General features: G+C 48.5%; 1 protein-coding gene across 1 annotated transcript; it reads right to left on the bottom strand.

Moving 5' to 3' along the window:
• Positions 1-361: 361 nt before the first annotated feature.
• On the bottom strand, positions 362-15,018 carry PTMA (prothymosin alpha). Its single transcript, XM_030216430.1, has 5 exons — positions 14,834-15,018; positions 7,690-7,758; positions 6,998-7,097; positions 2,048-2,115; positions 362-1,217 (listed from the first exon to the last, which is right to left on the bottom strand). The coding sequence occupies exons 1-5, from the start codon at positions 14,876-14,878 to the stop codon at positions 1,170-1,172; spliced, it is 330 nt and encodes a 109-aa protein (XP_030072290.1). The 5' UTR covers positions 14,879-15,018; the 3' UTR covers positions 362-1,169.
• Between the last annotated feature and the right edge of the window lie 1,283 nt (positions 15,019-16,301).

Genomic DNA, 16,301 nt, shown 5'->3' with positions numbered 1-16,301 from the left:
AAAAAAATCACCGTTACCTGGTAGGCTGAGGATACATGAAAAACATTTCCAGGTCACAAGATAAAACATGTAGATCCTTCATTGGAAAGAAGTAAAGCCTTCCCCAATGTCCAGGAAAACATTTCTGTACGTGTTGTGGGGTCAGAAGGGCAACATCTGAGGGCTGGTACCAGAAGTAAATTGGACAGGCTCAAGGGGCCTCGTCTTCCATCCTCATTTGTCTTTCTATGGCCCCCCCACAGCTCAAGCAATTCCTCACTCTGAACATTCACTAAGGGGAAATGTGTCCTCTTAAGCTGTGGCAAGAAACAGAAAGGCCCAAAAGGCAGGGGTCAGAGGTTAGATCTCGAGAACAACTCCGCAAAATAGAATTCCCGTTTTATTCTTAGACATTGTTTCACACATACATCAAACAGGCCAAGGAAAGAAATGAATAAACAGCAACTTTAAAAGACAAAAAAAAATCAAATAAAAAAAATCCTTATTTCATCTTTGGCCTTGCCTGTCATACAACCAAAACTACCTCCTAGTGCACCTACGTACATACACAAACAGAAAGTTACTGGAATGCTTACAAATAAGAATGGTGTAGGGGGGGTAGGGTTTTTTTTTTTTTTCTTTTTTTGTGTGTTTGTTTTTTTGTTTTTAAATCAGTTTATTTTTTTTATTTTATTTTTTACAAGGCTGGACATATTTTTCCTTACAAGATATAACAATCGGCTGCGGTCAACAGCGCAAGTATAGGCAGCTGGAAGATGGCAAGAAGCCGACTGTCCCCCCTACACACGCCACACACACCCTTCAAAGCCCCACTTTTGGTCACCTAGAGATCCCTGACAAAAAAATGGCTGACTTCCTAAAAATATATACAAAAATATAAAATGTAAATAAAAAATACAAACTAATTCTCATTTTTCTCTTCGTTTCTAAAGTACTTTGAGAAAAAAAAAGTTGGGCCTTGAAGTTCTGGAATCCCCCCACCCCCCCTTTTTAAAAACATGGGTCTCTCTGCACATGGGTGTGACATGGGTGTGTCTGTGTGGCTCTTGCTGACAGGACTTGAATATTTCTCTTGCATGCTCTACTTGCTGGCTGGGACCACAGGGTTCTGGATTTTCTTTTTTTGGGGGGGACAGGAAATCAAAAGGTGGGTCAGTCACAGTGCCCTTCTAGTCATCGTCATCCTTTTTCTGCTTCTTGGTGTCGACTTCATCGTCCTACAGGAAAAGAGGAACCCGTTAGGCTCAGTTCCAACAAAACTGTGAATGGACAGGGAGGCATTGGTAGGCGTAACATCCCAATAGAGCCTACAGAGGTTTCAAGACATAAGTGAGAAAGAAATTAGCTTTGAAAGCCCAGGGCAGATCCTGCTTAGCGACACTAGATTTGGAAGCTCAGCTGTAAATCAGCTGCATCTGGTGCTAGGATAGACCTGGCAGCTGTCACAAAGCTTTCATCGTGCTTGAAGTATATATAACAAGCACCAGGTTACAGAAATCTCTACGACAAACTGCATTAACTTTTAAACCATAGACATGGCTGATGTCCCAGTAAACAGGCTCTGGAGAGTGAATAGTTTTACCAGTCAGGGATGTTAGCAGAAGAGTCAGGGACACTTGGAATGTCCCTTGACCTAAGGGGCTTAAATTTGTACCTGAGGCAATGGACGGTTAAGTGACTTGCTCAAGGTCACGAGGAGTGTTCAACATTCAAAAGAAAAGCAGATATGGCCCGCTTGAGTGGCGATCCCTGGCTCTCCCCTTCTCTGCCTGCTGCTCCTGTGCAACAGCCTAGTGGTTGCAGCAGACAGCTTTGCTTCCATTTGAATAGCACATGGCACGTAAGAGCTCTAAACTTTGGACTCACCCTCCTCTTGCCCAGACCCACTTCTATTGAAAAGGAGGGAGGGGAGCAGATTCCCCTTTCTCCACTATGTAACCCTCTAATAACCCTCTTATTCTTCTCCACATGCAAAAGAAAAAGTCTGAAACGCAAGGAGCGGCATCCAGGGCAACCCTTCAATTGAAGACCCCATTTTCACACTCACTTCATCATCTTCAGCAGCCCGTTTGCCTCTGGCTCCTTCTGTCTCATCTTCCTCATCGTCATCCTCACCTGTAGAGCAAAAGGCAACCAGACCATAAGATCAGATTCTCAGCCAGTGAGATTTCAAGGGCCACAGGAGCAGCGGGGCGGGGGGGGGGGGGGGGGGGAAGAGCTACAGTAGCAGGGGTATCAGTACACAAAGTGCAGTCTGCACACACAGTACTGGCTGCATGACACAGAAAGGAATTCACCGCAGCAGTGAACGTGTGTGGTAGACACGTGAAAATAAAATGAATGGCAATGAGGTTATATCCAGATGTAAACGAGGGATTTCAACATAGGTATAGTTGAGAGAATTAGCGGCAGATCCGGGCAACCAAAGCAGGGCTGGCTGACAGGATTTTAAAATCAGTTTGGGGGATTTAAATGCCTCATTTTGGTTTTCTTTTCTCAGCAAAGTGATCCCTGCCTGTAGCTTTAAAGGAAAAGCAACAGCTACGCACTGGTGTCCAAACGAAACAAAAAAATGTGCCTGCACAGGAACTCACTTTTGTTCTGGGCACAGCACCAGCCTTGTGCGTGTGCAAGAAACGTTAGCAAGAGAAATTTATGCTCAGAACATTCCGGTCCTTCGTTTTCTTCCAGGTTCTACTGAAAAATAACAGGAGAAATACAGTGTGACGCTGCTGTAAGTTAATCAGATGGAAACTCAGGTGTACAGAACTATATGCGCCCCACGGTTCTGTGCGCGTCCGAGTTCTGTACACCCAAGTTTCCATCTCATTGGCTTACAGCATCGCTGCAGTGTAATTCTACCTGTTATTTTTCAGTAGAAACTGGCACTCTGTCATCGGCGTGTAACTTTCTGCATCAGCCACTATCGGCATCGGAAAGCTGTATGAGTGACAGACCACTCTCCTCAGGGGATCAGCAGCCAAACATCGGACTGGTGGGGGGAGACAGTGACCTCCTCAAGCATGGGAGATTGAGGGGACACTGCCAAGAGTGAAGATACAGGCGGGGTATTAAAGCAACTCTGAGAACAAGGAACATGTTTAGGGTGAAGCCAGTGGCGTAGGAAGGGGGGGGGGGCGGTTCGCCCCCGGGTGCACGCGCTGGGGGGGGGGGGGGTGTCGGCTCGCTGGTTCCCTGCTCTTTCTACCCCGGAACAGGTTACTTCCTGTTCCGGGGCAGAGAAAACAGGGAAGCAGCAAAGCCGACGCAGCTCCCAGTGACGTGCACCGGGGGCGGATCGGCCCTCTCGCCTGCCCCCCGCTGAAAGGTAGGGTGTGTTTCGGGGGGGGGGGGGGGGGGGGGGGGGGGGGGGGGGTGCGTAGCAGCAACCCACCCAGGGTGTCAGGCACCCTCACTACAGCACTGGATGAAGCAGGGTTGGTACTAAATCACCTCCCTGGCCATCAGATGTACATGCTGCCCACCCCCCACTTGTAATAGAAACGTCCCCTCTGAAAACAATGCTCCCTCACTGAAAGGATAGTTATGCCCCCACCCACAACAGCTGATAAAGTATAAAGGTCGCCAACACGGAGACCTCTGAAAAATGCTTCCCCCTAAATCACCAGATCATCATAGATTAGCTTTTCATCTGTTTACTGCAGCTCCTCTGGCTTTGGGCACAGCATGGACGAGCTCTAAGATCCCACCCAACTCTATTTGAACAAGATGGATTATTTTTGTTTGATGGCTGCGTTGACGGCAATTAGGATCGGGCAGACTGTTAAAATTGCATAACGTACGGGATTGTTATCGTAGGTGGAAATCTGACGCACATTCCAGACTGACGACTATTTTGCATCGCGATTCTTTTTCCCGGAAACTGTACTGGACATGTGACAGTTTCTACATATCTCATTGGAGAGTGTTTGGGTGGGGGTTTTGGGAAGGGGGGGGGGGTTGCTTATTATTGTAGATATATTTTTGACCAGTTGCTCAAATATTTTTAATGAAGCCCAATAAAAAGAAAAAAAAAATGCTTCCCCCTCCCATCAGCCCAGTCTCTACAATATCAGAGCTCAATTGAATGCTTTCACACCCAACCTCATCTGTCAAACATCAAGGTTAAGTATGAGAAAGTGAGACCTGGGGCATCAGCTCCCACAGCAGCTGGGCAAAATACTGAAAAGGCCTATTGCCAAGCAGAAACACTACAGCCCCTCAATCCACCAGTTGGGGTCTCAGAGCTGGAATTAACCCCCCACCTCTACCTCTTTCACTACGGCCACTGCCAGGACCAACTTAACCCTTCCATTGGTTTTCATTCCCAGGGCCTCACGATATTCCTAATGCAATGGTTTCCAAAGCTGGTCCTGGAGGCAGCCCAGCCAGTCAGCTTTTCAGGATATCCACATTGAATACACATGAGAGAGTACTAGCTCCATGACATGAAAATCTCTCATGCATATTCATTAGGGATATCCTGAAAACCTGACCTGCTGGTGGTCCCTGAAGTACGAATGAAGACTGAGGCATCAGAACGTTGCCCGAGGTGAGGTGGCAAAGATCTGATACTGTCAAAGCAAAGCAGCTCCTGACAGCCAGAAATACTGTTCGTGCTTTGCTCACCCAAAGGGAGGGGAGATTCTCAAACAGCCCCTTCCACTAGATTCATGTTTTTTTTGGAAACTGCACTCGGCCATCCAAGTTTGTGAAAATCTGAAACCCTTAGGAAAAAGAAGAATTTACCTTTAAACCTCATATCCCACCTCACCAAGAAACTGCTGTTATAAATAACGTAGGATCGGGTCACTTAGGTCACTTTTGACTAAAAGATTAATAATTATTTCTACAGTTTGGTAAAAGGTATCTCTGCTTCTGCAATTCGTCATCTTCAAATGTTGCAGAATAAGGAATAAAGGAGCCGGGAAATGGAACCCATCACTGCACTTCTGAAGGCGGGGCACTGGTTGCCCACATCTCCGCTTAAGATCACGCTGTTGGCACGCTGCCATTCTTAATCCTTCTACTCCTCGCAGCTCACCAAGATCCCTTCAACAAGTTTCTTAGTTGCCCCCTCGTTTCGTGAAGTTTTCCTAGATTCCACTGGAGGAAGTGTCTTCAGTGAAGACGGCCCAGCGTTATGGAACCATTCCCCCCTCCCCATCATTATCTCTGCTTCGAATCCTCTAATATTAGCTTCAGGAAGCACTTGAAAGCATTTTTATATCACGATAATATTGCTACTGTCTGTTCTTAATTCTTTCCTATAGAAGATCTAATTTCTTGGTTTTGTTTTCATTTTATACATATATTTTTTAAATATATTATAAACTGATGTGATGGTATTTCCCAAACAGCAGTATAGCCCATCCTGAAACAACATTTAACTGAATATCAAATAATTAATAGCGTGGGGGAATGCTGAAAGTTTACCTATAGCTCACTCAACCCTTGCACCAGCCCTGAAATACTTGACAATAAATGAAGAGACCTGCCCCAGAGACCCAGCATCCTTCACCACAGGGTCTGAAATGAAGGGGATGGATATGTCCCCTGCACTCAGCAGAGCTGGAATCCCTTCCCAGGCTGGTACATGGTTGGGGGGGGGGGGGGGGGGGGGCTCCTGAGCATAACACCAAGTACCAGGACAAACACTACAGGCCATCACCAGGGGGAAGACAGGAACGATCGGAAACCCAAAACATGGACCCAACAGATCTGCACACCTCTGTATCTTCCCAAAGGAAATCCGAGGCTCACAGTGCAGGAACTGCCCCTACAAAAGGGATGAACCTAACTGAAAGCCAATGGGGGGGGGGGGGCGGGGCACATTCCTTCTATCCCAGAGGCTATGTTCAGACAGCCCCAGGACCCCCAGCAACGACACCAGTGAGGCATTCTGGATGGGTCACAGCTGCATGGACCTGGGGGGGTGGGGGAGAAGAGGCTTGAAAAAAATTTGGAAGACTTGACACCAGGACCCAAGTCTACTGTCTATGTGCCCCATCCCCAGCCTTTAACCTAGTTCTAAGGAACTTCTAGAAACATCTCAGTTTCTCAGGAGGAAATTAAGGAGTTGGTACCAGGAACTGTGGGATTACTGAAGCCAGGAGGGAGAGTCAGTTATAATCACCTCTGTTCCCCTGTCTAGGGGAGCGTTAATCCTCACCGATCACCAAAGGCTGCAGCTAAATGAACTAATTACTTTCTTTTAAAATTCTGCTTTAAGCAAACAGAATGTCAGCAGTTACTGGAAAAGGCGTCAAAGTCTTCCAGAACCACGACTTCCAACATATCAGTGGTACAAAACTAGCACAATGGTGTAAATTCACCCAGCCCTGGAAAATTATTACTCTTGAGACACAGCTGAAAGCAGCTTTGTATGGATTCTGCTCTTCACTCCACAAAAATACCCCGTTTACCCAGCAAGGACAGCGTTTAGCAGTCTCCACAACTCCCAACTATTACATCCTTTAGAACCACATCCTTAATCAGGCGGCCAGGGAGGCCGTTCTTGGGGGGGGGGGGGGGAGGGGGACTGGAAGAGGAGGAGATGGTATTGATCTGCAGCAAGCCAGTGCAGAGGTTGATTTGATCACAGTGAGAGTGAGCATGGTAAAGGGAGCTCATCAGGGCCCCTTGTCAGAACAGCCTGCTTGCATTCCGATTTCCTGCAAAATTTCCTAAGTTAACCAATATTTCCTGTGTTTCTATTGATAACGTGCCAGTGTCATTTATCTAAGCAGAACGAATTGAAAGAAGACACCACACTGAAGTCCACAGCGGCCAAGAGCAGGTGCAACAAGACAGGGCTGCTAAACTTGGCAATACTCACGAGTCAACCCTTGGAGCAGATCTTTAGAGAATTCTTGTGCCCACGGGACCGACGCTTCTGCCCTATTCTAAAGTAAGACCCTGCAGCGTGTCAGGAGCAAGTCCGAACCAGCATTTCCTACCGAGGATACCACGGTATAGCCACCCCAGGATTTCTTACCTTCTGCCTCTTCCTCGTCCTCATCTTCCTCTCCGCATTCCTCTTCGTCTTCCTCGTCTACCTCATTGTCTGCCTCCTGTTCGCCATTCTCTTCGTTCTCCTGGGGGAAATGAGCAAAATCAAAACATGGGACCGGTGCCTAGTCTCGGCGCTTTGCCAACAGAGACCAACTGACCCTTCTGGGAAGTCCCACACCAGCCCCCCAAACATTTACCTGCTCCCGACAAAGTCCGACTTCAGAAAATCCTGCTTCGTCCAGAAACACAGCAGGCTTGTCATAAAGTGCAAGGGAATAAGGGGGAAGGCAAGTAGGCACAAGTAAACTGTCAAATCCAGTCAGGTGCTTTAGAAACCCAGCGGCCTATCCCTTATCCACCCATTCCCTCTACATTCTCAGCTGTTTGTCAGGAGCCAAAGTATTGTGACCAAGACAGAGCAGCACCATGGAGAAAAATCTCCGGAGTAGGAGCGTGAATAAAGAAGGAAAGACAGAGCAGCCTTCTGAGACACCCAAACAAGAATGAACAGCAGCATGGCCAGCTCACGAGACCCTTCAGAGAAGCAGCATCTCAGTTGTAGAGACACGACATTACCAGTAGATCAGGAAGAGAGAATGAAGTCGGAATGCAAACAGTGGCGCTTTACTCTGAACCCCAGGGGGTGGGTGGGCGCTTACTAGCCGCAACACTTACTGCATTGCCATTGGCTGCTTTGTCTTTCCCAGTTTTCTCTTCAACCACTTCTTTCTTCTCTTTTAGATCCTAGAGAGACGGGAAATTGAATATATCAGTGAAGGCGGTTGGAAAACAGACATTGAGAACGCCTACCACAGATCTGATCAACCATCCTGCACCATGGTTCGGAGGGAGGAGGAATTCACCGACTGTGACCATCACCTACTACTACTACTTGACATTTCTAGAGCGCTACTAGGGTTACGCAGCGCTGTACAATTTAACAAAGAGAGACAGTCCCTGCTCAAAGAGCTTACAATTTAATAGATAAGAGTGAGACAAATATAGGACAATCGAGCCATTGTGACATCACTGATGAGGTTGGCTCTTAGGCATTGGTGGAATGAGGCATTATGACATCACAATCTCAGCTCTGGTTAAATCACTGCTATATGTAATACTACTACTACTACTTAACATTTCTAGAGCGCTACTAGGGTTACGCAGCGCTGTACAATTTAACAAACAGAGACAGTCCCTGCTCAAAGGAGCTTACAATCTAAAGGACGAAATGTCAAGTTGGGGCAGTCTAGATATCCTGAATAGAGGTATGGTGGTTAGGTGCCAAAGGCGACATTGAAGAGGTGGGCTTTGAGCAAGGATTTGAAGATGAGCAGGGAGGGGGCCTGGCGAATGGGCTCAGGGAGTTTATTCCAAGCATGGGGTGAAGCGAGGCAGAAAGGGCGGAGCCTGGAGTTGGCGGTGGTGAAGGGTACTTGTTCTCCCCCCCTCCCCCCACCAACCAAGACTGTCATTACATACAGACAAGCAGTTATAACAGTGGGATCTCTTCCCTCCACCCCAACCCCTGCATTCAAGTGTGCTAATGCAACTCACAGATACAAAGACCTTTGCCCAGTGCAGTCCAGGATACATTCATTCATTAAACCACATGCTGGCACAGGCTTCAAGGCACAACACAGCAACCTGAGCACCCCCTCCCCTCTCCTGTCAGTACAGACCAGCCCCCTTCTATCTGCATGACGCTAGCGGGCTTATTTTTTTTAAACAAACACCACCTTCGCTTACCCGGGTGACTTTCAGCCAGTCATTTAACCCTCCCCGAGTTCAATATTTCTTTTGTAAGACAGACACGGATACCTCAACCACACGAGCTACCAAGTGTGTGTCTTACAGCAATCAAATGGGTAGAGAACATACGAATTAAAGCAGTTAGTGTAGATTTTAAAAAGATGTGAACAAGAAAAAAAGTCCATCATTTGTTAAGACGAGACCTGGGGAAGCCACTGCTTCACCCTGGGATCAGGAACACGGAACCCTGCTAGGTTTTGGGACTCTGCCAGCTACCTGTGACCTGGATTGCCCTCTGTTGGGAAACAGGATACTGGACTAGACGGACCTTCGGTCTGACCCCGATATGGCTATTTTTATGTTCTTCACAAGTAGCAGACATGAGATCCTCCTTCCTTTCACCCTATTCCTGTTCTCCTTCATCAGTGCTGGAAGTCTCTAATGGATGGGCCAGATAAATCTGAAGACATAATCACAGCCCCCAGCTAGAACATTTATGCAGCTTACAGCTAACCAAGCACCCTCCCCCCCCCAAAAAAATAATGTCCTTGGTAACCAGCATCCACAGGAACCGGTGCATCGTCTGATCTTCCCAGGGTCAATGCTACACTGCCAGGATCAGCATCTGTGTTTTTATCTCCACCCTTCACCTGCCCTGGAATTTGTGCAAGGTTTGTTGTCTTCCTTAAGGAGCCCCTGTACACCTGCTGAGTATATTCTAATTTACTTGTAAGCAATCCTCAGCAATTAAAGTAATTATCTCCCTGAGTGATATTTAAAGTTACACTGTTCCCTAATCCTTCAGAAAGATATTTACCCTGATGTAAGCTTTTGTTTTTATCTTGGAACAATCCGCCACCTAATCCTTGGGACACATTCAGCCACTCAGAGTTTCAGGATACCCACAACGAAGATGCAGGAGACAGAACTACTTATAATTAAGGCACTGCAGGCAAATTTCTCCTCTGCCCTGTGGTATCTGAAACCCCATTTGGCTGTACGTGAGGACTGGGGTTGAAAGCCCCTACTGAAGTGCCTCTACTTTCACTTGCAACTGCGTGGAAAGGGGTTATTCCCCCCCCCCCCCCCCCCCCCCCCCCCCACACAGCCTAGTTACAGTAACTGTACCTGGCAGAGGCTTTCCACCAAGGCTCTGTCTGGAAGTCTACAATCACCAGACTCCCCTCCCCCAGGGGCTAAGGGTGAATCTCTAACCCGCCCAGCCAGTGGAAACCTTAACCCCAGAACTGAACTCAGATCTGCTGCAGGGCAGCACCATTAAATAAAAACCTAAGGGGCCCTGTTTACTAGCCGAGGTAGAGGCACGCTAGCCATTTTAGCGTGCATGCCAACTGTGTAGATGACCATAATATTGCTGTGGGCGTCTACACAGTTAGCACGCAGTAAAAACACTAGTGCACCTTAGTAAACAGGGCCCTAGGTCCATCTGTCTTAGCAAAACCTTTTTCTTTTTAATCTGGCTTTCCTAGTCAGCAAAATAATTTAATTGTATGTGATTTTTTTTTTAATACTTTGTTGGGATGATGCAGCTCTTAGAACTTGTAGCCTGCCTCGGAATCAGTCAGTTCCACATAACAAGCACAATTGCCAAAACTAATCTCCTACAGCCATTGCAGAATAGCATTAAAATATTCATAAAAAGTTAACTAATATTTACACTAGGTATCACCAGAGGGCATCACTGTAGCTCATGCTATTTATGACTATGTCCACCTAATCACCTGAAATAATCAAATCACTATAATAATTAGAGTATAATTAATAAACAGGATGCCTAGAACCCTTTGCATGGGTAAAGCCTTGATCCCTGGCCACCCCTATAGTCATAAAATCAACAATCCTGCCTTCAAAAACTTCACAAAGCCAAATTAATCGCTCAAGGTGGGTTTTAGAACCAGTTATCTCTGGCTAATTAATGCTTTGAGATCTATCTCGGAAAGCCTCTGGTCTAGAGTTGCATGGGACAGAAATTTCACCCATTCCCAAGACTACAATAACCCAACCTGTGCCAAACCAACAGTAGCCCATGTTGATAATTTCCCCTCTCAGTGCTTTCAATGCTGTCAATCATATCCATTGTTTTGTTTTTTTTAATGTGCTATTATAATTGCTAAACTAGCTTAGAAACACAAGGAAAGGATAGGTAGGTTGGCCTGGCATTATACTTTCACGGGAACCCAGCAGGATCTGCGTCATCCCCATGGGATTCCCGCTAACTCAGTTCCTGTGCAGCTCTCTACTGCTTATGCTGTACTTCACTGATCCCCTAGTTACTACCTCTTTCCTCTGTTGCAATTCTTTATGCTTTCCACTAGAGGGGGCTCAAATTATGCAGAGCTGTGGTGGGAGGAGCCATCCCAAGGTACTTCTTTATGGTTTCCACTAGAGGGGGCTCATAACATGTTGCACAGCTGCAGTGGGAGGAGCCATATCTGTCCCAACTATTTTAAGTCCAAGCTCTACAGTAAATCAAATCATATTCCGTTGCCTATCTTCAAAAAAATGACTTGAACAACCGTTTCACTGTGGCCAGATTTAGAGCCCATAATACAGAGAGATTAGTCTTTTGAAAGACCCTAGTTAAACAGGAACCATGAGTCCCCCATTTTGAGTGTGTTTTAAAAATTCCACACCCTGGGCCCCCTTGTGGTTCTGACTGCAGAGGAAAACCAGCAGGAAAGCTCAGTTTCTTATCCTGCAAAACAAACGGGCAATGCCTTCATGAAAGATCATAGATGCCCATGGTCAGCATAAGAATAGCCATACTGAGTCAGACCAGTGGTCCCAGTATCTATTTCCAACAGTGGCGAATCCAGGCTACAAGTACCTGGCGGAATCCTGAAGAGCCGCAAGATTCCATAAAACTGATACTAGGGTAAGTTGCTGTTTTCCTCAAGTCTACCTCAATCATAGGAGCCGGCTCTGTGAGTGCTGTGGGTGCTTGAGCATCCCTAATACTGAGAAAATTCCTTGTATGTATCCAGGGAGGGGTTATTTCCAGTGGGCTTGGTACCCCCAATAATTTTGAAAAGTTGGTTCCTATGACCTCAATAGAGGTTTGTGGACTTTTCCTCCAGGATCTTGCCCAAACATCTGGTTTGAACAAGTTCCTGGAGAACTTGTCAATTGCTGGAAGAAAATAGGCTGGGAACAAACATCTGCCTTGCCCACCGCTGAATTTGAATATACGAGGCCCCTACCTAAACACTGAAGACCTAGGCATTTACCCTGACTATACCATGATAATGCCTTAGGGGAAGTGCTTATCAATATTTTTCTGGCTCTGACCCCATGATCGCAACAAAATAAAATAGTTACCCCCTTTGCAGGTGCAGAAAAATAGATGCATCTATGGAGAACTCTCCAGTACTGTGACCCCAAATGCTCTGCCTTTGGGCCTCATGTGCTAAAGGAGTTTCTCTAGAGTTCTTAGGAAAGAAAATGCTTCTCACCCCAAATTAATGTTTGGGAAGGGGGTTCCCGGTCCCAAACCAGAAAGAGAGGTAGGGCGGGCCTATAAAAAAGCAGAAAAATCTCTTGGATCTGTCGTTAAAGGGTTTCCCTGGACTGAGCTGGAAAAGTTAACCTAAGAGCCAGTTCAGCTTCCCGCGGGAAACCTGCGCTCTCACACGCGCCCTGGAACCTTTCAAACAAAACACGCGTTTACAGCGCCTGCCCATTGGCTGCTACCCATTCCTCAGGCCCGCCCCCTCACCTCACGCCCAATCCGCGCCTCTCCTGTAATTCGATCCCTCCACAACACGCAGGGTTCATGGGAGGGGTAGTCTCTGCAGTTCAGAACCTCAGTCGTCCCTATACAAACGAAACTCAAAAAAAACTACAAGCCCCGCCGGGCTAGGTGCGGGGACGAGCCCGCGCGGCACCACGTGACACGCCTCAGGCACTGGCGGCGGAGGCGGCGAACAGGGAGCGGTGTGCAAAAAGGGGGGGGGGGGGAGGAGGACCCCTGAGAGCTGAGTCCCCATAGTGGGGACGTCACGGGAGGGGGCAACAGAGCGCTGCCTCCGCCTCTTCTCTACGATCGCACTTTTAGGAAAGGGCAATTTCTGCTCAAGGACAGGCAGCCCCCCCCCCCCCCCCAAGTAATGACACTATTGGTCCTAAAGTAATAATCGGATCAAGGGGAGGGGGGAGCGCCCGCCCTTCCCCCCCCAAGTAATGACACTATTGGTCCTAAAGTAATAATCGGATCAAGGGGAGGGGGGAGCGCCCGCCCTTCCCCCCCCCCAAGTAATGACACTATTGGTCCTAAAGTAATAATCGGATCAAGGGAGGGGGGAGCGCCCGCCCTTCCCCCCCCCCCCAAGTAATGACACTATTGGTCCTAAAGTAATAATCGGATCAAGGGGAGGGGGGAGCGCCCGCCCTTCCCCCCCCCCAAGTAATGACACTATTGGTCCTAAAGTAATAATCGGATCAAGGGGAGGGGGGAGCGCCCGCCCTTCCCCCCCCCCCCAAGTAATGACACTATTGGTCCTAAAGTAATAATCGGATCAAGGGGAGTGGGGAGCGCCCGCCCTCTTCCCCCCCCCCCCCCCCGGTGACATCGACCGACAGCAGTTCAATTCAGCCAGCTGTCAATAAGTGATACCGATCCCGACCACCGGCTAAACCCACCTGAGAAACAGCAAAGCGCGGGGCTCACACCGGAAAATACTCCGGTTAGAAGGGGGGGCAGCGCTTGCGCGCGCACCTGGGGATTTTTTTCATGTGCGATTTTGACAGTTCCTCATTAAAATTTCTCCGAAAACCATAATCCCAGGTACTAAAACAACAGTCTGCTGGAACGGAGCCAAGAACAGGAGCAACTTGTACCTACGAGGGAGGAGGAGGGGGGGGTGGCGTGGCAGACAAAATACAGGTACACGGGGGACCCTGCAAAGTGGCATCCAGAAGTGCACTTCAAAGGGCAGAAAGTGCAGAGGTGCAGCATCTTAAGGAGCCACTTGGCCAGATAACTTTCTTCTTTTTACTTTTATTAAGGCCACGATCTGTTGCCAAATTTCGTACCAGAACTTGTAAAAAAAAAAAAAAAAAAACCCGGGAGGGAAGTGGAATTCACAAATCAAGAAACACCCCTTTCCTAAAAATAGACGAGGGGTTTACAAAAACCCGACTAAAATAACAACAAGAAAAAAAGTCAGCGGTGGTCTAATCCAGTGTGTGCTGGCGACCGCCCCAATCCCCCTTGAGAACATAACATATATACAAAACAATACCGAGGAAAATGCTCGGCTGCAACAATGTTTCTGTGCTGGCTGAGACTCGAAACATTGTATCTGTTTAGCTTCTTCAAAAGCCTGCCTGGGTCCGAGCCAGCTGACTTTTTAGCGAGCTGCTCCTTCTCTCCCATTCCGCCCACCCGCTCGCGTGGGCTCGGGATGCCCTTCAAGCTTTCCGCGCTTTCACTCAAGTCTGTCTTTGCCCACAACTTCGCCCCATCAAGGGCAAAAAGAGCAAACAAACAAACCACCGCACACAACATCAGCACCATTCCAGCCCTTCCGCTGCCGCATCCTTCTCATCCTGCCCCCACCGTAGTAATTAAAGGTTAATCAGCAAAGAGAAAACAATGGGGGGGGGGGTGAAGGCAGAGCAGGCGCTGGAGACAGAGAGATCATCGCTTACTTGTTGTGTTCAGCCGGGTGAAGCGAAGCTAAAGCCGGCATGGTCGCTCTTGCATCATTAAACAAAAGAACCCGCGCGATCAAAGCCCATCCTGACCCTCTGCCACTAGCCTGGAGGCGTCGGGCAGCTCCCGATCGGCTTTACACGGTTCCTCCCTCCTCCGGTCTTTACGGAGACTTCTCTCCTTTGGGCTCAGGAGATTTAAAACAAAAAAGGGCGCCTGTCAGATTTAAGAAGCCTAAAGTGGGCGATCTGGCTTCTCTGCAGCTCTGAATCCAGCGCAGATCGCTGCATGCACTTTCCCCGGGGCACCGCAGCGCGCGATGTCAGAAGAATAGGAGGCAGCTCGGCGCCCCAGAGAAGGAACAAAAGTCATCGGCTGCCCACACGTCCCACTCACCTTGACCGATTTCTCGGGACTGGTATCCACGGCTGTGTCTGACATGATGTGAGATCGAGCTGTCGTATTAAAATAGACGGAATATACAAATCTATATTAAAAAATTAAAAAAAAGCAAAGTCCAGGCAAGTCCTGCGGCTGTACGGGAACAATACAAAGATGGCTTTTTAAATTGTTTTTTTTACAGCCAGTGCAGGGCTCACGCGGCGCCAGAACCTCTAATATAGATTAGTGGGCGGTGCAAGCTGCCAAGACTGCCGGTACCCGATTGGTCGGCTCCCCGAAAAAAAAACCCCAATCTGTGGCCGCTGATTGGCCGGAGCGCGCACAATGGGAGCAGCTTGGGCTTGCTTTTTTTTTTTTTTAAGCTGCAGTACCTCGACTGGACTGCGCGCCACCTGCCCCAGCGGCTCCGCTTGCGCGAGTGCGCTGAGTTTGCGCCAGGTCTCAGCCGGGCAGGGGAGCAGAGAGCGAGCACAGCGACCCCTAGTGCACCAGTTCGGCTTGTCAGTTGTTGGGAAAGGCGCGGCAGGGAGGGGGAAGGGCGGGAAGTCATTTTCATCACCGCGAAGCAGAAACGAGCCAGTAAGAGGCGCTCGAACGCGTTCAGCGAGGGGGGCGGGGCCGCTGTACTTTTCCATCCACGCGGCCACGCCCCCCTCTCTTCCCAAATGCGACCAGGGCGCCAATGACGACTTCTCCCGCTCTGCAACGCGCTTAATAAGAATAAGTTTAGGAAAATGTGCAGCAGCCCCACCCTTCGTGTTCTGTCGAAGACTCCCCGGCAGTCTAAGAAAATCATAAGTCACACTTTTGTGCTCATCATCCTGGAACGTTTCTTTGGTCAAGGGGTGCAAAATCCCAGTCTCTTTTCGCGCCCCCTCCCAAAAAAATGAGCGATTCTGGCAATGTGCCAACGTCGTGGAGGTGCGAAGCTGCCACACCAAAAATGGCGCCCGGCACGCTGGAGAAGCAAATCATTCGCTTTTGCTCTACTATTTGTGGCAGAAAGTGGCAACAGGTCGTCGGGGGAGTGCTGTGGCGGCTGGGGAACTCAGTTCCCTTTGGCAGAGGAGCGCTACGCGCGTCCTAAGCACATCCAATTCGCTAGAACCTGGGTTTTCTGGAACCTTTTTTGCCACACTCAACATGGCGCCGAAGCCAGAGCCACTGCGGTGACGTCACTGGGAGAAAGCCCACGGTGGTTGGCTTGTGGGCGGTCGTTGAAACCATGGTCTATGCTGATTGGGTGTAAGTCCAGAGCCAGCCTGGTGTTGACGCTTTGCGACTTCTAATAGGCCGAATCAGACGTCATTCTGTGGTGAGGTAATTGCTAACTTGAGTAAAATCGGGGGCGGATTTTAAGGAGCGGAGTGCCGGAGTCTGCTCGTATTTGTGTTGTATACGGGGTTAAATCGCTCATGAAAGGAAAGAATAGCAATAGCATGCACGCTTCGTAGGTGCTCCA

Source organism: Microcaecilia unicolor, chromosome 10 (assembly GCF_901765095.1).
Source record: "Microcaecilia unicolor chromosome 10, aMicUni1.1, whole genome shotgun sequence".
Classification (NCBI taxonomy): Eukaryota; Metazoa; Chordata; class Amphibia; order Gymnophiona; family Siphonopidae; genus Microcaecilia; species Microcaecilia unicolor.
Note: the sequence above shows the minus strand (reverse complement) of the source record. Positions and strands in the feature narration are given on the sequence as shown.